We start from the raw sequence: 15,187 nt of genomic DNA on the forward strand, positions 1-15,187 counted from the left end.
CTAACTTGACAGCCGGCACTTTTTAAATTTATATTTATTTATTTTAACCGTTTTGGTTTCCCCGACTTAATATCACCACAATATTAAATCTGAGGAAGTACAGAAAAGCAATATTTTCTGCTTCACTATACAACTTTTTGGGTTGCTCAGAAATTAACGCCCGCTCTGGGCAGGCGTTAATTTCTGAGCTTAAAAATGTGCAGGTCGGGTACCCATTTTTTTCTTTAGATCGGGTTGAATAACTAATAGCCTTATCAACATGCATTTGCATGTGTTGAGCACTATTAGTTTTGCTGCGGGTTGGATGCGTGTTTTGGACGTGCTAATCCCCTTATAGCATAAGGTGCTGTGGATGCGCCTCCAACCACAGGTTAAACAGTGCGCTTGGCTGAGCACACTGTTTGCATTGGCCCCCAAGAAAGGGAACATGGAGAAAAAAAAAAGCTTGTGACCAACCGATTAGAAAACTAAGATCAGACAGCAAAGGTAAAATAAATTTTGAATTTTTAGTGCAAGTGTAGCACTTCTATATATATATCTCACAATGTACGAGATCAGAATGGAGGAACTGGAAATCTCGCAAATGTTTAATACCGCGGGGGCCTGCAGAGAGGAGGCAGCAGAATGGGCTTCAGTGTCAGTAGCAGCGATTGGCGCCTCCCCAATAGCCATGTGGCAGCAGTGACAGTGGCAACAGAGGAACGAGAGAGGCTCCAAGGTTGCTGGCAAAAGAAAGAGTGGGTGTGTGTGTGTGTGTGTGTGGGGGGGGGGGGGGGGGGGGTCAGCCTCCAGTGTGTGCATATGTATGAATTGGAGTCTATCTGAGGGGTGTGTGTGTATATAAATGAATGGGTGCCTGCCTGGGGACTGTCTGTGTGAGAATGGGTGCCTGCCTGGGTGTGTGTGTGTGTGAGAGAGAGAATGAATTGGTGTCTGCCTGGGTGTGTGTGTGTGTGTGAGAGAGAGAGAGAGAATGAATTGGTGCCTGCCTGGGGTCTCTGTGTGTGTGTGAGAATGAATATGTGCATACCTGGGGGAGGGGGGGGGAGCGGTGTGAGAATGAATGGGAACTTGCCAGGGTATGTATGTGTGTGTGTGTTTGTGTGTATGTGAGGGAGCCAGTGAGAGTGAGTGTGTGTGTGTGTGTGTATGAGAGAATCCAGGGGAGTAAGAGCTTGTGTGTGGAGGTTGGGGGGAGAGAGAAGGTCTTAGGGCTTGAGAGTGTGTCTGTGTGAGGGAACAGAGGTTGTGGGTGTGTATAAGAGCATGTATGTGTGTGTATGTGACATTTTATTTGTGAGAGAGAATGGACATGCGAGTATTTGTGAGAGAGAGGATAAAGTTTGTGTACCCCCTCCAACCCCCTAATCTTCCACAATCTCAGGGTGACTGGAAATCAAGTTCCTAGGTATGGACAGCAGGGGCTTTTTTTTTTTTATCCTTATTAGTTTTAATTATTGGGTGATATTTGGTATGTATGCTGTTTTGAAATATTTTATTGGTGCTTGGGAAATTTAAAAAAAAATGTATATGACTTTAATTAATAGAAGGTATTCTATTTTTCAATAGTTTTAAAATATTCTTTTATTAGTGTGGTTTCACTATTATAAGCAGTTTTGTTTCTTGATTGCATTTGATTTATGAAGAATTGTGGTTCTGTTACACACAGTGTGGCTTCTTGGGGTTTCCATTTCAGTTTTTGGTCTGCATATTGCTGGTTCTAATTTGTGATCTTTTATTCTGTCTATCTCTGCACTGTGTGTGTGACCAAGGGGAGAGATTCTGCTAGCATGTGGTGTCTGTAGGGATCTATAGCAAGCGGTTTAGTTTCATTTCCCCAGTAGGTGGAGAATTAGTATTCTAGGACCCAGTGTAATATTTACCTGTGCTTTTTCACAGGTAGGGATCTTGTTGCTTGAGACCTTGGTGTTACTACTGTTACGTTACAATAGGTTTGCTGTGTAGATTTTGAGTGTCTTTTTTGTGGGGTTTTGTGGTACTTTACTTTCAAGTAGATTTTCCTAGGGTTGTGCGCGCTAAAACTGAGAGATGTGCATGTGGCTGGGCTGTGTGCGCGCCGAGCACATTTTAAAAACAGCTCGGCCACGTGCATATCCCCCGGTACGTGCAGAAGGGGCAGACCGGGGGCGTGGTCTGGGCCCTGTCCTGGGGAAGCATGCGCCGAAAGCCAGCCAGCGCGGAACTTACGTCTGCTCCTTAGAGCATGTAAGTAAAAAAACAAAAAAAGTTAGAAAAGTTAGGGAGGGTTTAGGGGTCGGGAGGAGAGGGGAAATAGTAGGAAGGCCAGGTAGGGGTGTATTGGAGCAGACCGGGAGGAAACTGGGTAAAAGGCAAATCGCATTGCCGCATGTAATTTCAAACAGTCCCCCTCCCCCCACGTGCAGAAGAGCCTACCAGCCCGCACAAGCACATGTGGATATTAAAATCTGGCGTGCATGCGCAGGTGGGAACTGGATTTTATAACATGCGCGCGCATGTTTTTTCAAAAATCTATCCCTGTGTGTCTGGCAGTGGAAGATGTTTGTGCTGCTATTACTGTGAGGTGACACAAAAAATATTTTCAAATTCTGGTATGAAGAGCTGTAAGGGAAACATCCAAGCTCCATCGTTAGGGGAATTTCTGTGGATGCACAGTCTGTTACAGAACTGGAGGTGCAGGATTTATATTGACATTCTGTCCCTTCCTATATATTCAAGACTTCACTCTCATGCCATACAGAATTAGTTGAATGAGGCTATCAAATAATTTTACTAAAAGTGTGAAACTAGCCAGCTTTTTAAAATAATGCAGAAGATCCTTGGGACTTTCTTACTGAGACTTTTTTATAGCCAATTTTAAAGCAGGAGGTGGGTGTGAAATGAGGAAATGTAATTTTGGCTCCCTCCCAAATTCTTCTATCTAGAGATGCCACTGATTTTCTGTGACCTTAAGCATTAATACAAGAAGGATTGGGGGTGGGGGTGGGGGCGGGGGGCTGGAGAGGCACACAAATGTATTGGCAGCAGGTACCGGAGACCCTTGGTAAGCCACTGCACATTGGCCTATTTCAGAGGCAGCCGTTACTCTCACAGCAGTGTGTGTGAATTGGTTATTTAGTCTTTTGGATAATAGAAAGACTAGGGGGACTCCATGAAGTTAGCATGTAGCACATTTAAAACTAATTGGAGAAAGTTCTTTTTCACTCAATGCACAATTAAACTCTAGAATTTGTTGCCAGGGGAAATGGTTAGTGCAGTTGGTATAGCTGTGTTTAAAAAAGGATTGGATAAGTTCTTGGAGGAGAAGTCCATTACCTGCTATTAAGTTCATTTAGAGAATAGCCACTGCCTTTAGCAATGGTAACATGGAATAGACTTAGTTTTTGGGTACTTGCCAGGTACTTGTAGCCTGGATTGGCCACTGTTGGGAACAGGATGCTGGGCTTGATGGACCCTTGGTCTGACCCAGTGTGGTAATTTCTTATGTTCTTTTGTTCTTAGGTAGACCTCTTTATGACCTCTGTTTCAGCACAACCATCAGATCGTGCTCGATCCCCGCCCCTGCCTTCAGCAGCAGCAGAAAACACATGGCCCACCTAAAATTCACCGGCTCTGCTGCTCTTCCTGCCACTGCCGCAAGGCTTTCCTGTGCTACTGCCTTGTCATTGGCCCCTTCATCATTGAACTGTTTCAAAAAATAGTTATTAAAAATAACAGCATCCCAGCCTTGCAGCCTGCCCCTTCCCCTATGCCAAGGAAAATTTTGAACTCTCCCAGAGCATCAACAGGCCTGCTACCCAGGGGTGGATTGGCTTATCGGGACTTCGGGGATGCCCTGCATGTTTTTGCCCCGCATGTGTCTGCGGAGCTGCTGCGATTAACACCTGGCCCCACAGCAGCTATTCTGACAGAGCGGGAGGCTCCACCGAGGCTTTCTGCTCTTCTGTTGGGTTTTTTTTTGTTGTTGTTGTTGTTGTTTCTTGGTTTGTTTTTTTTTTGCTTTTCCCACAACTGCAGTGGTGGCTCAATGGGCCTGCATTTTTTTTTTTGGTCCTTTCCCCTTAGCATTGCTGATCTCTGTGAGACTGCTCACCCCCTTCACTTCCACGACGTTGAAAATGCTATCTCTCTCTGCTACGGGAGGCAGCCAGCAGACATCCCGCTGCTGCCTCAACACGGCTGAAGGCCTCCCTTACTGATTTCTGCTGATGGTCCCCGCACCTTATGCTGAGGCCATGGCAAAGATTAACCCCGCCCCCTGCATCTTGTCTTTCTGCCTACCTCTTCCCACACGAGGGCCATCAGCTTGTAGCCCTGCCTGGAATCCCTCCTAACTACCAATATAAGTATAATTGTTTTTTACAGGCAACTTGCAAGTTTGTCGGGCAGGTCATCTTCCATCTCCCCTGTCCCAGAATCAAGATTTAAGCAGGAAGCAGCCCTTTTCCCTTAACAGAAGCAGCAGGAGAGAAGAGATAGAGTGGGAGTGTGTGAGGGAGCATGTATGGGTGTGTAGGTGTCAACAGGTGCAAGGGAGCACGTGCGTGTGTTGCAGCAGGTGCAAGGGAGCGTGTGATTGTTTCAGTGGGAGCAAGGAAGTGTGTGAGGTGTCAGTGCTTGCAAGGAAGTATGTGTGTGTGTGTGGGTTTCAGTGGGTGCGAGGGAGAGTGTGTGTGTGTGTGTGTGTGTGTGTGTCGGTCGGTATGAGGGAGTGTATATGTGTGTAGGTGTCGGTGGGTGCGAGAGAGCATGAATGTGCGTAGATGTCAGTGGGTGCGAGAGAGAATGTGTGCGTGTGTGTGTAGGTGTTGATGGGTAGGAGGGAGTGTATATGTGTGTAGGTGTCGGTGAGTGCGAGGAAGCGTGAGTGTGTGTAGGTGTTGGTAGGTGCGAGGGAGCGTGACTGTGTGTAGGTGTCAGTGGGTGTGACGGAGTGTGTGTGTGTGTGTAGGTATCAGCGGATTCGAGGGAGCGTGTGTATGTCAGCATATGTGTGAGAGAAGATAAGGTTTATGCACTCCCTCACCCACACTAATGCAGAACAATATCAGGGTGACTGGAAAGTATAGAAAGTGGGGGATTTTTTAAAATTCTTATTGTTTTTAATTATTGGGTGTTATCTGATGTGTCTGTTTTAAATATTTATTGTTTTGGGAAACTTTAAAACGTTTTATGAGTTTAATTAGTGGATGTTCAGCTGTTTTGTAATATTTCTTGATATTTTATGAGGAATGGTAATGTTTCTCTTTTTCCAATGTTGCACTGCATACAGGCTCTAGCTTGTTGCAGTTTCAAATTCAGTTTTTGTCTGCACATTTCTATTTATACTTTATCATCTCTCTATTCTGTATTTGGTGAGGGTCGCTCTGTGTTCTGCATGTGTGACAGAGGTGAGGTAGTCTGCTAGCATGCAGTTTCTGTCTAGGGATATATAACAGCTTAGCTTGTTCTGGTTTCCAAATTGGTGTTTTAGGGTCCGGCGTAATATTTGTAGTGTTGCCTTTTCATAGGTAGAGTCGTCACTGAGTGCTGGTTGTTATTGCTGTTTTGGTATTGGAACTTTACTGTATTTTAATTGTAATTCAATTTACCCAAGGCTTTCTGCAATATGGGATCCAAGTGTCTCTTTATTTTTTATTTTACAGGGTTTTCTGCTTAGCACCTCGGCACTGTATGTAAATATAATGTACATGCTGTTAGTGATACTTTTACTTCATAAGACTGTATTTTGAATGGCATCTTTTAATGTAAAAATGATTATAAATGCATAATTTTGTATTATGTGTGAGGATTGAGGGGCTGGGGGGTACAAGGCTGTAAGCTTTATCTATGACACCTAAAACCCTTGCACCAACCCTGGCTGCACTGGATCCATGTGGGAAAGCAGAATTTTGGAGCTCTGCTACTTTAGGTCCTATGGCTCTCTCCAGTCTCGGCCAAGGCTTCATTTTTCTTGTTAAGCCCTGGAGAAACAGCAAAGATTAGTCTGGTCTCCCCTACCCTCATTTGAAAAGATAGGCAGTGCAGAGCCTGGGGAACCCTAAAAACAGCAGACACCGCAGCACTCAGCCAATGGGAATACCCTGGAATGGTGGCAGGGAGGGGGATTGGGGGCAAGCTGCAGTCAGAAGAAGGGATGGGGTGAGCCAAGTGGAAGTAGATGTGCAATGTTGGGGAGGCTTCTGTAGGCTGGACATTCCTTCTGAAAGAGTCAACTGGCTATGGAAGCAGTGAGTCTTCTGGAGTGGGGGTGCCAAAAAGAGGTTGAAATGGGAAAGGCAGAGGGAAAGGGCTGCTGCAGGCTGGGGAAGGGCTGGCAGCAAGCAGAAGCTTTTTAGATAATGATGTGGTAGGACAGGAGTGGGGGCACTCACTGTGTGAGCATATGAGCAGCACTCCTGTCCTACCACATCATTATCTAAAAAGCTTCTGCTTGCTGTCAGCCCTTCCCCAGCCTGCAGCAGCCCTTTCCCTCTGCCTTTCCCATTTCACTATGACACATCCATACGCTGAGAGTAAGAGTGTGTGAGTGACTTTGTATCCGAGAGAGAGAGACATCCACACACACACACACCCTCTCTTGGACATAGAGTCTGAAAGAGTGGGTGTTTGTGTCTGAGAGATTGTGTGTGGCTAATACTGGCTGTCAGTGAGGTGGTCACATTGGGGCTGATGCAATACAGTGAGCTCAGCCGAGCGCACTGTTAACCCGCTGTCGGATGCGGGTTAAATAAGCGCTAATCCACCCCTAATGCAATAGGGGGATTAGCGCCTATTTAACGCGCATCCGACGCGGAGTGAATGAGTTAGCGCTCTTCACATGCAAATGCATGTGAATGAGGCTAATACTCATTCCGCATGCAAAAAGATAAATGTGCGTCTCAGACGCACATTTATCGCTCAGGTATTAATGCCTACCTGGAGCAGGCGTTAATAGCTGAGCGCATTGAAAAGAAGTACAGAAGAGCAGAAAAAACTGCTTTTTTGTACTTCTTTTATAAAGTAAAATAAAAATAAAATAAATAACTCGGCAGACCGACGCCGGTAAACTCGGCGTCAGTTTTCATAACCGGCCGTCTGCCAGTAATGAAAATGGCCACCGCGTGACCCCCCCTAATTTACATATTGCATGGCCGCCGCCCCTCGCGGGCAGATTTTCTCGGGTTACGCACGTATGTTACACGCGTAGCCTTTGAAAATCTGCCCCATTGTATTTATGTTCTTATATATTGTATATTTCTTTTACCATGTTGTAAACCATTGTGATGGTCCCACCGAACGACGGGATAGAAAATCAACAGATAAATAAATGGGGGTAGATGTCAACTGATTGGTAATGTCCTACCTTGGGGGAGGGGGGGGGGGGAGAGGTGACAACACCAACAGAGCTTAGAGGTGACAAAACCCTAAATCTATCCTTGCTGGGAACATTAAAACATCTAGGGTTTATCGGAATTGAGGCCAAGCAGTCACCTAAAATGATGGAATGGGAAGTGGAAGAACCACACTCTAGGAGCATTACTGCTGTCATAAAGGATGTATTTTTTCAAAAAGCTCATCCAGGTTACTTTGTGCCTGATTTTCAAAGGAAAGCATGCACCTACTTATCCTTTGAAATGGATCACAGGTGCAAAGAACTTGTGGACTTATCACCTGCTTTTTCTCTGGGCAGAATTATTCTGGAAAAAGCATTTTCCCAGGTAAGTGGCTTTGAAAATTGTCTTCAAAAATGTATTTTTAACAGCTCTGTTTCTTGGAAAACACCTATTTTAGCAGAGTTGCCTAAGCTGAATTTGATTGTGTATCTTGCATAGACTAATCAATGGATGCTGACACTTCGTGAAACGCCTCTTTATTGCTCTGATAAAGAGACATTTCCAAGTAGGAAACCTCTTCATTTGTTATTTGTAGATGGGTTAAACAATTTACGTACTACTTTTTATTATAACTCTTTAAAAAAAAAAACAGCAGTTGGCGGATTATTTGGATATTATCATTGTGCAACAGTGTGCCATATAGTAATTTCAAAATTAGCTTAAAATTATTGTTAAAAAGTAAAAAGGGAGTGCCATAATAATATTAAAAAAAAAATATGCTGAATAAAAGTGTAGAAATGTTTCTAGATGGAAATGTGGAGGACTGCTTCCTCACACCATGTCTGAAGGGGCTCCAGGATCTATAAAGGCCTTACAAAGATGTCGTCTTTTTACATTTACTTTGTTGTTTTATTTAAAATAAATGTATTCTTTAAAAAACTGTCGGGCGACAGGTAAACGGGCCTGTGGAGTTCAGGTGACAGTCATAGGCATATCTGGCCCATACTCCAGCACTGTGCGGCTGCTTCCGGCCTTCCTTAAGTGGGAGTAGACTAGTGGTTAGAGCAGTGGGCTACACATCAGGGAAACCAGGGTTCAAACCCCACTGCCACTCCTTGTGACCTTGGGCAAGTCACTTTACCCTCCATTGCCTCAGGTACCTAATTAGATTGTGAGCCCTCTGGGGACAGGGAAATACCTCTAGTACTTTTAAGTGCAAAAAAGTGAAATATAAATAAATGCATGTTAAGAGTGGATGAGACAACAGCAGGGGGCAGCAGGTAACAGATGAGCAATAGTGAAAGAGAGATGCGGCTGCAGACCTGCATGTTATTTAGTTGTCATGTACCAGCTTTTTTTTTTTTTTTTTAAATAGCCACTTGTCACTTTTTACACATATTCTTGGGTAGTAACAGTAATCCTAAAATAGCTGAGGACTGCTCTGTTTTTGAAAGGTGGCGTCTCGGCACTACTATTTCCAAAACCCCCAAATGTCCCCTGCTTTTCATGGACCTAGCACAGGAGTGACAGACTGACCTTAATATGTAGTTCATCAAATGAAACATTGAGGTCGTCTTTTTGAAACAGGCTTAGAGCAAGTGAAAAGGGTTTGTTATGGTTGCGTTTCAATGCTATAATGCAAGGGTTCCCAAACCTGTCCTGGAGGGACCCCAGCCAGTCAGGTTTCCAGGATATCCACGGTGAATATGCATGAGATAAAATTTGCATGTTATGGAGTCACAGCATGCACATTTATCTTATGCACATTCATTACGGATATCTGAAAACCTGATGGCTGGGAGCTCTCCAGGTCCAGTTTGGAAACCACTGCTATAATGAAAATGTAAAAGATTTACTTTGGGGGAACAGGCCTTTGTGTGTGATAATTAAAATGTGTCATAAAGGTTTGTGATATTGTAACGAGGGAGCACTGTATGCAATTACAAATGCCTAAGATCAGAGAAAATTGGAAAGCAGTAACCTTCACAAAAGGCAGGAAGGTAATGAAATTCAGTTCTATCAAAATCAAGGTTAGTGACTTAAAAATTAAGGCTTTTGTCTATTAATAGCTCACTCACCTAATAAATGATGAGAAGTGAGCCTTTACTTATAATCCACAGATGAATGCATCAACAACAGTGTAAAAAGCCAAACCTTCTCAGTATATTTATGACAATGTATAGATATAATTAGAGCTCATTTAATAGGTTTTAAGTATATTTTGGGTTTCACATACTTTTCTAACAGGTTAGTGTATAGACTGAAATAAGATAAATGAGCTATGATTGCTTTCACTGATTTATAGTTGTTTTACATGTTTTCTTCCAGGGATCCAAGGTATTGTAGATGCATATAGAGCCTGCCTCCCTCAAGTGAGACTATATGGACCTACTAATTTTTCTCCAATAATAAACCATGTTGCTAAGCTTGCTTCTGCAGCTACACAGCAACAGACAGCCTCTGTAAGTACTGTAGTCTTCTAACTTATGTGTGGGGGAAAATGGGGGAGGCTTTTCATAAATTCTTGTCATAGTATTCTGATTTTATCAGCTTTTAGTAAGTTGTGTGGTGAATGAGCGAGCAAACATCGCTCATTCACTCTCTCTCTCCCCCACCATGTAAGTTTACCATTGGGAACTTGTATGTGTAAGTTTGTGATTGAAAACCTGTTTGTGTGAAAGAGTATGTGTGTATGATTGAGATCCTTTGTGTGTGAGAGAAATCATGTGTATGTATGATTAAGAGCCTGTGTGTATAAGTAAGAGAGAGATCATGTGTGTCTGTGTGTGATTGAGAGCTGGTTGAGCATGTGAGTATGTGATTGAGAGCCTGTGTTTAAATGAGAGAGAGGACATGTTTGTAAGCATGTGAATGAGAGTCTGTGTGTGAGAGAAAAAGACAGCATGTATTTATGTGATTGAAAGCCTGTGTGTGTGTGTAAGCGTGAGGAGGAATAGCCTGTGTGTGTGTGTAAGAGGGAGGAGGAATAGCCTGTGTGTGTGTGTAAGAGGGAGGAGGAATAGCCTAGTGGTTAGAGCACTGGACTATGAACCAGGAGACCAAGGTTCAAGTCCCGCTATCGCTCCTTGTGACCTTGGGCAAGTCACTTTACCCTCCATTGCCTCAGGTACAAAAACTTAGATTGTAAGCCCTCTGGGGATAGAGAAATACCTACAGTACCTGAATGTAAACCGGTGTGATATCTCAATTGAGATGAATGTCGGTATATAAAAATAATAAATAAATAATAAAAAAAAAAAGATAGACAGCATGTGTGTAGATGTGTAATTAAGAGCCTATATAAGTGAGTGAGAAAAAACATGTGTATATGTGAGTGACTGAGAGCATGTGTCATTGAGAGCCAGTGTGAGAGAGAGCGCTGGTATGTGACTGAGAGAGGAGAAAGTTCCAAGCAAACCACCCCACCTCCTGCTAATTCAGAACAATCTCAGGACACCTGGATATCAAATGTTCCCAGGTATGCAGAGCAAAAAAATTTTTGTATCCTTATTATTTTTCATTACTGGGTCTTTGTGTCTGCTATTTTGAAATATTTTGTTGGTATCTGGAAATGTTTTATATGAGTTTTTAATTATTGGATATTCCACTCATCAGCTGTTTTGAAATAGGTTCTTTTTGTTAGTACAGTTTTACTGCTGATGATTTTATATTTCTTGATTTGTTTTATAAGGATGGGTGATGTTTCTTTTTCCTTTGTTACACTGCATACAGAGACTCTGGCTTGTTGCAGTTTCCAATTCAGTTTTTGTCTGCATGCTTCTTGTTATGCGTTTTGGTCTCTTTATTCTATGTTAGGTGAGGGACAGCACGTGATTCAGGTGAGGTTTTCTGCTGGCGTGTAGTTTGTGTAGGACTCTATAGCAGCCTGACTTGGTCCGTTTTCCTAATAGGAGATGTATTGGTGTCTTAAGGCCTGGTGTAATATTTTCAGAGACTTATTGTACTTTAAAAGTGTGATCTTACATAAAATGCACACATTTACTTGTATTTAGTTTTAAACATATTGTATGGCTCTCATGGAATTACATTTTAAAATATGTGGCGTTTATGGCTCTCTCCGCCAAAAAGGTTCCTGACCCCTGATTTAGAGAGTCACTGAAACATGCAATTTGACCTGGGTGCCTAAACGTTTGCACACAACTGTAAGCTGTATCTTTTATGAAGGGATGCAGGGAAGTGGACACTGTCCAGGTTGGTAAAATGTAAATTTGAAAACTGCTGACATCTCTTTATAGGCATAGTGGAACAAAGATATATAAACTAAAGCAACTGGATTGGCCCTTCTTTTTAAGAAGGCTCTTGAGTTAGTATTTGATTCCAAACCCAAACTCAAGGCAAGTTACATAGCAGGTACTGCAAGTATCTTCCTGTCCCAGAGGGCTTAAAATCAAGGTTTGCACCTGAAACCATGGAGGAGAAAAGTGACTTGCCATGAGTCATAAGGAGTGTCAGAGGGAGAAGTAGGATTTGAACCTTGGCTTCCTTGGTTCTTATCCTGCCTTTCTAGCCATTAGGCTATACCAGCTATTGTCTTGCATCAGTTTGAATTTTTTTGCAGCTGCATGTCAGTCATAAAGGAGTGGGTCCCCAGGACCTTAAAACTTTCACATTTATTTAAAAAAAAAAAAAAAAAAAAAGGCTAGAAGGCAATCAAGGTAACTCTTAACACCGAGAAACAAAGTTTATCATTTGGAGATTTTCTCTTTGCAATTTTACTCATCCCTATGATGCTGTCTGTTTAGTAACAGAAAATGTTGAGTTGGCCATAAGCCGTCTCTGTGACACTGATGGGTCTGTGAACCATAAATGAGTAGTGAGGGTGATAAAATACTTCCCCCCTCCTTCCCTCATGTGTTTGGAAGCTTTCTTGGAGTTTGGCTATTGGAACTGTACTGTTGGACTATCCACTTAGCAGATGTTGCTATTTTAATTTCTTAAGCACTAGGGGATAGGTATTCAAAAGCTATTTAGACGGATAACTGAAAAGTTATCTGTCTAAATGGCTTAGCTATGATATTCGATGAAATTCTAGCCAGATATGTCGGGGGCATTCCTGGGGCAGGCAGTAGGCGTTCCGGGGAGGAGCGGAGTTAGCTGGTGAACCTAACTGGTTAACTCTGGACGCACTGTAGGCAGGTCTAAAGTTAGCTGAATATACTTATGCAACTAACTTTTAAAAATGCTGTGCTGTTGAATTTACCTGGCTGCGCCACTGAATATCTGGCTTGCTTATTTAGCCACTCAGTGACTGAATATGGACTCCTAAGTTATTTTATTTTGTGGGAGGGGGGATGTCCAGAAGTTTCCTCCTCATCCTCCTTTGGGCTTCCAGTATCAGGGCTGAGATCTTGCGCCATGACCCTTCATTTGCAACTACCCAGGAATTTTTTCCCCTATTTGTTAATCTCCTTCTCAGCTCATCTAACCCAGTCATCACTTCAGGAGTTCTCAGTTGGGGGCCATGCACCAGTGCTCCTTCAGGACCCCTCTAATCTTGAACTGCAAATCTGGCCTCTAGATGTTGCCATAGTGCAGTGATTTTGGGATTTTTTCCTCCCCTGCCCCTGGGGATTATGTATGCTCCCTCCGCAGAATCCCCAAGCCCAGCCAGCCTAGGGCGTTGAAGATCTGACCAGGAAATCAAACCTAGGCCCCCTGCCTGACAGCGCACAGCACTGCCCCTGAACCTTTAGGCCAGCCCCTCAAGCAAAACTATCTAGCACACAGTGGAATCCTGTTGAATGACAGGCACTATACAAATCTAAATTACTGCTCTTGTGTTTTCCCAGCAATACTTTGTGCTCCTGATAATCACAGATGGGGTAATAACAGATCTCGATGAAACAAGAAATGCTATTGTGAACGCTGCAAAACTTCCCATGTCCATCATCATTGTTGGTGTTGGAGGAGCAGACTTCAGTGCCATGGAGTTTCTTGATGGTGACAATGGCGGTCTCAGATCCCTTACAGGAGAGATGGCTATTCGAGATATTGTGCAATTTGTTCCATTCAGAAAATTCCAGAATGTGAGTACCATTTCTTAACATTCTATGCCATTTTACCAGCTAAACAAAAAAAAAAAGGAAAGGAGATGCACATGGAGAATTAGCTTTAGGATTTACTAAACTGAACAAGAAATTTCTACCAATGTACACTACACCCTGACCAGCATTTTCATCATGCAGTCTCTGTTCTTGGGTGAAGGGGACATGTCAGAGCTGGGAAAGAGTAGTCAACTGCTTGTTTGCTTGCAATTTTGAAAGCAACATAAACTTTCAGATAAGTCCGTAAACAATTCAAAGTAGCACTCTCTCTTCCCGATTCAAATCTGGCTGAAATTTACACAGATCTTTCATTCCTTTAAGTATCCCAGTCAGTGCTTTTGCTACCATGTTTATCAGAATATTATTCACGGAATAAAACTACTTCTTTGAATAATATTTGAGGCTCCTATTTAAATATGTCCATGAGCATATCTCAGATTTTTTCAATTTATTCCTTCCTGCATTGTGAGCTTCTTCTGACTAAGCAGCAAGAATGAAGACTGAAATCAAAGGATAATGCAGAGAATACCAAAAAGAAGCAGGCAAATAAGCTTGGAAGCTCTGGAGATGAAAAATACAGAAAAAAATCTGAAATAGAGAAAACCTTTTCTGAGAGTTTAGAAAAACATTTTCACAACTTTTCTAGCTGTGTCTATAGAAGGCTGTGCTACTTAAAAAAAAAAAAAAAAAAAAAAAAAAAAGCTTTGGGGGTCAATGATGTGGTTTTATGCAGTGCCAAAAACGTGCAGCATTTGCTAAGGTGATGTTTGTATGCCTCTAGGGAAGAGGGAAGGGTGAGGGAGGGCAGGGTACAGTGCACTCCCCATCACAATCAGACCACCTTTGGGTGGGCAATGGGAGAGCAATGGAATCATGCCATCTGAGATCCTCCTTCAGAAAATAACCACTGAGCTCCGAAACCCACCATCCTACATAATCGCATGGCAGCAACAGTATCAAAACCAGGAAGTGAGTGCATGTCTCAGTCCTACCCCCGTAGCCTATGAGCATGCAATGCCTTACTCATGCTCACTTTCTGTTTGAGTACACCGCTATTGCATGGAGATGTTTAAATCCCATCTAAAGACCCACCTTTTTGAGACCGCTTTTAAATCTTATGCCTGATTGTCTGCTTTTAGTCCTGTTAACTAACTTTCGTTTCTTTTTAACCATTGTCTTGCTTTATGAAATACCCCAAGTTTCTTGTCCTGTGTGTTTGTCTTATTAGATTTGTTAGCTCTATTGAGCAAGGTTTGTCTTTTTGTATGTTTGTACAGCGCTGCGTTTATCGTGTAGCACTATAGAAATGTTCATTTGTAGTAGTAGTAGTAGGTGTGGGGAAGGATTGGAGTTTGGGGATTCGGGCAGGCATGCTAGTGAAAATGCTATCACATGCAGGATGGTAGAGCACAGGCTGAAGGTTGCCAACCCCAGATTTAGCTCCTGAGACATCCAAAGCACAGCACAGGATCGGTCCAGGAGCATCAATATCTCTTAGCAAATGCCAATTGCTTATAGTAACAATATGGGAATAAACTACAGACGCATATATTTATTTATTTTATTTATTTATTTAGGTTTTTTATATACCGGCATTCATGAGCAGATCACATCATGCCGGTTTACATTAGAACGAGGGGTGCATAGAACAATAAAACTATAACTGGTGCATCAGGGTTGCAGTTACAATGAAACAAGGTAATAGAACTGGGAGAAGGAGAAAAGAGCAGTAAAGGGTTAAACATAAGTTAATAATTATTTACAGTGCCAAGTGGCTACATTGTTTGGGAGGAAATGGGGGTGGTT

General features: G+C 42.7%; 1 protein-coding gene across 1 annotated transcript in view; it reads left to right on the top strand.

The window, feature by feature from the left end:
* The window catches only part of CPNE3 (copine 3), a 156,693-nt gene that overhangs the window by 129,487 nt on the left and 12,019 nt on the right, over nt 1–15,187 (top strand). The window contains exons 14-15 of the mRNA XM_029591614.1: nt 9,645–9,778; nt 13,127–13,363. Coding sequence (XP_029447474.1) covers nt 9,645–9,778; nt 13,127–13,363 — 371 coding nt within the window. The remainder of the gene's footprint in view (nt 1–9,644; nt 9,779–13,126; nt 13,364–15,187) is intronic.

The sequence above is a fragment of the Rhinatrema bivittatum genome, chromosome 2 (assembly GCF_901001135.1).
Source record: "Rhinatrema bivittatum chromosome 2, aRhiBiv1.1, whole genome shotgun sequence".
Classification (NCBI taxonomy): domain Eukaryota; kingdom Metazoa; phylum Chordata; class Amphibia; order Gymnophiona; family Rhinatrematidae; genus Rhinatrema; species Rhinatrema bivittatum.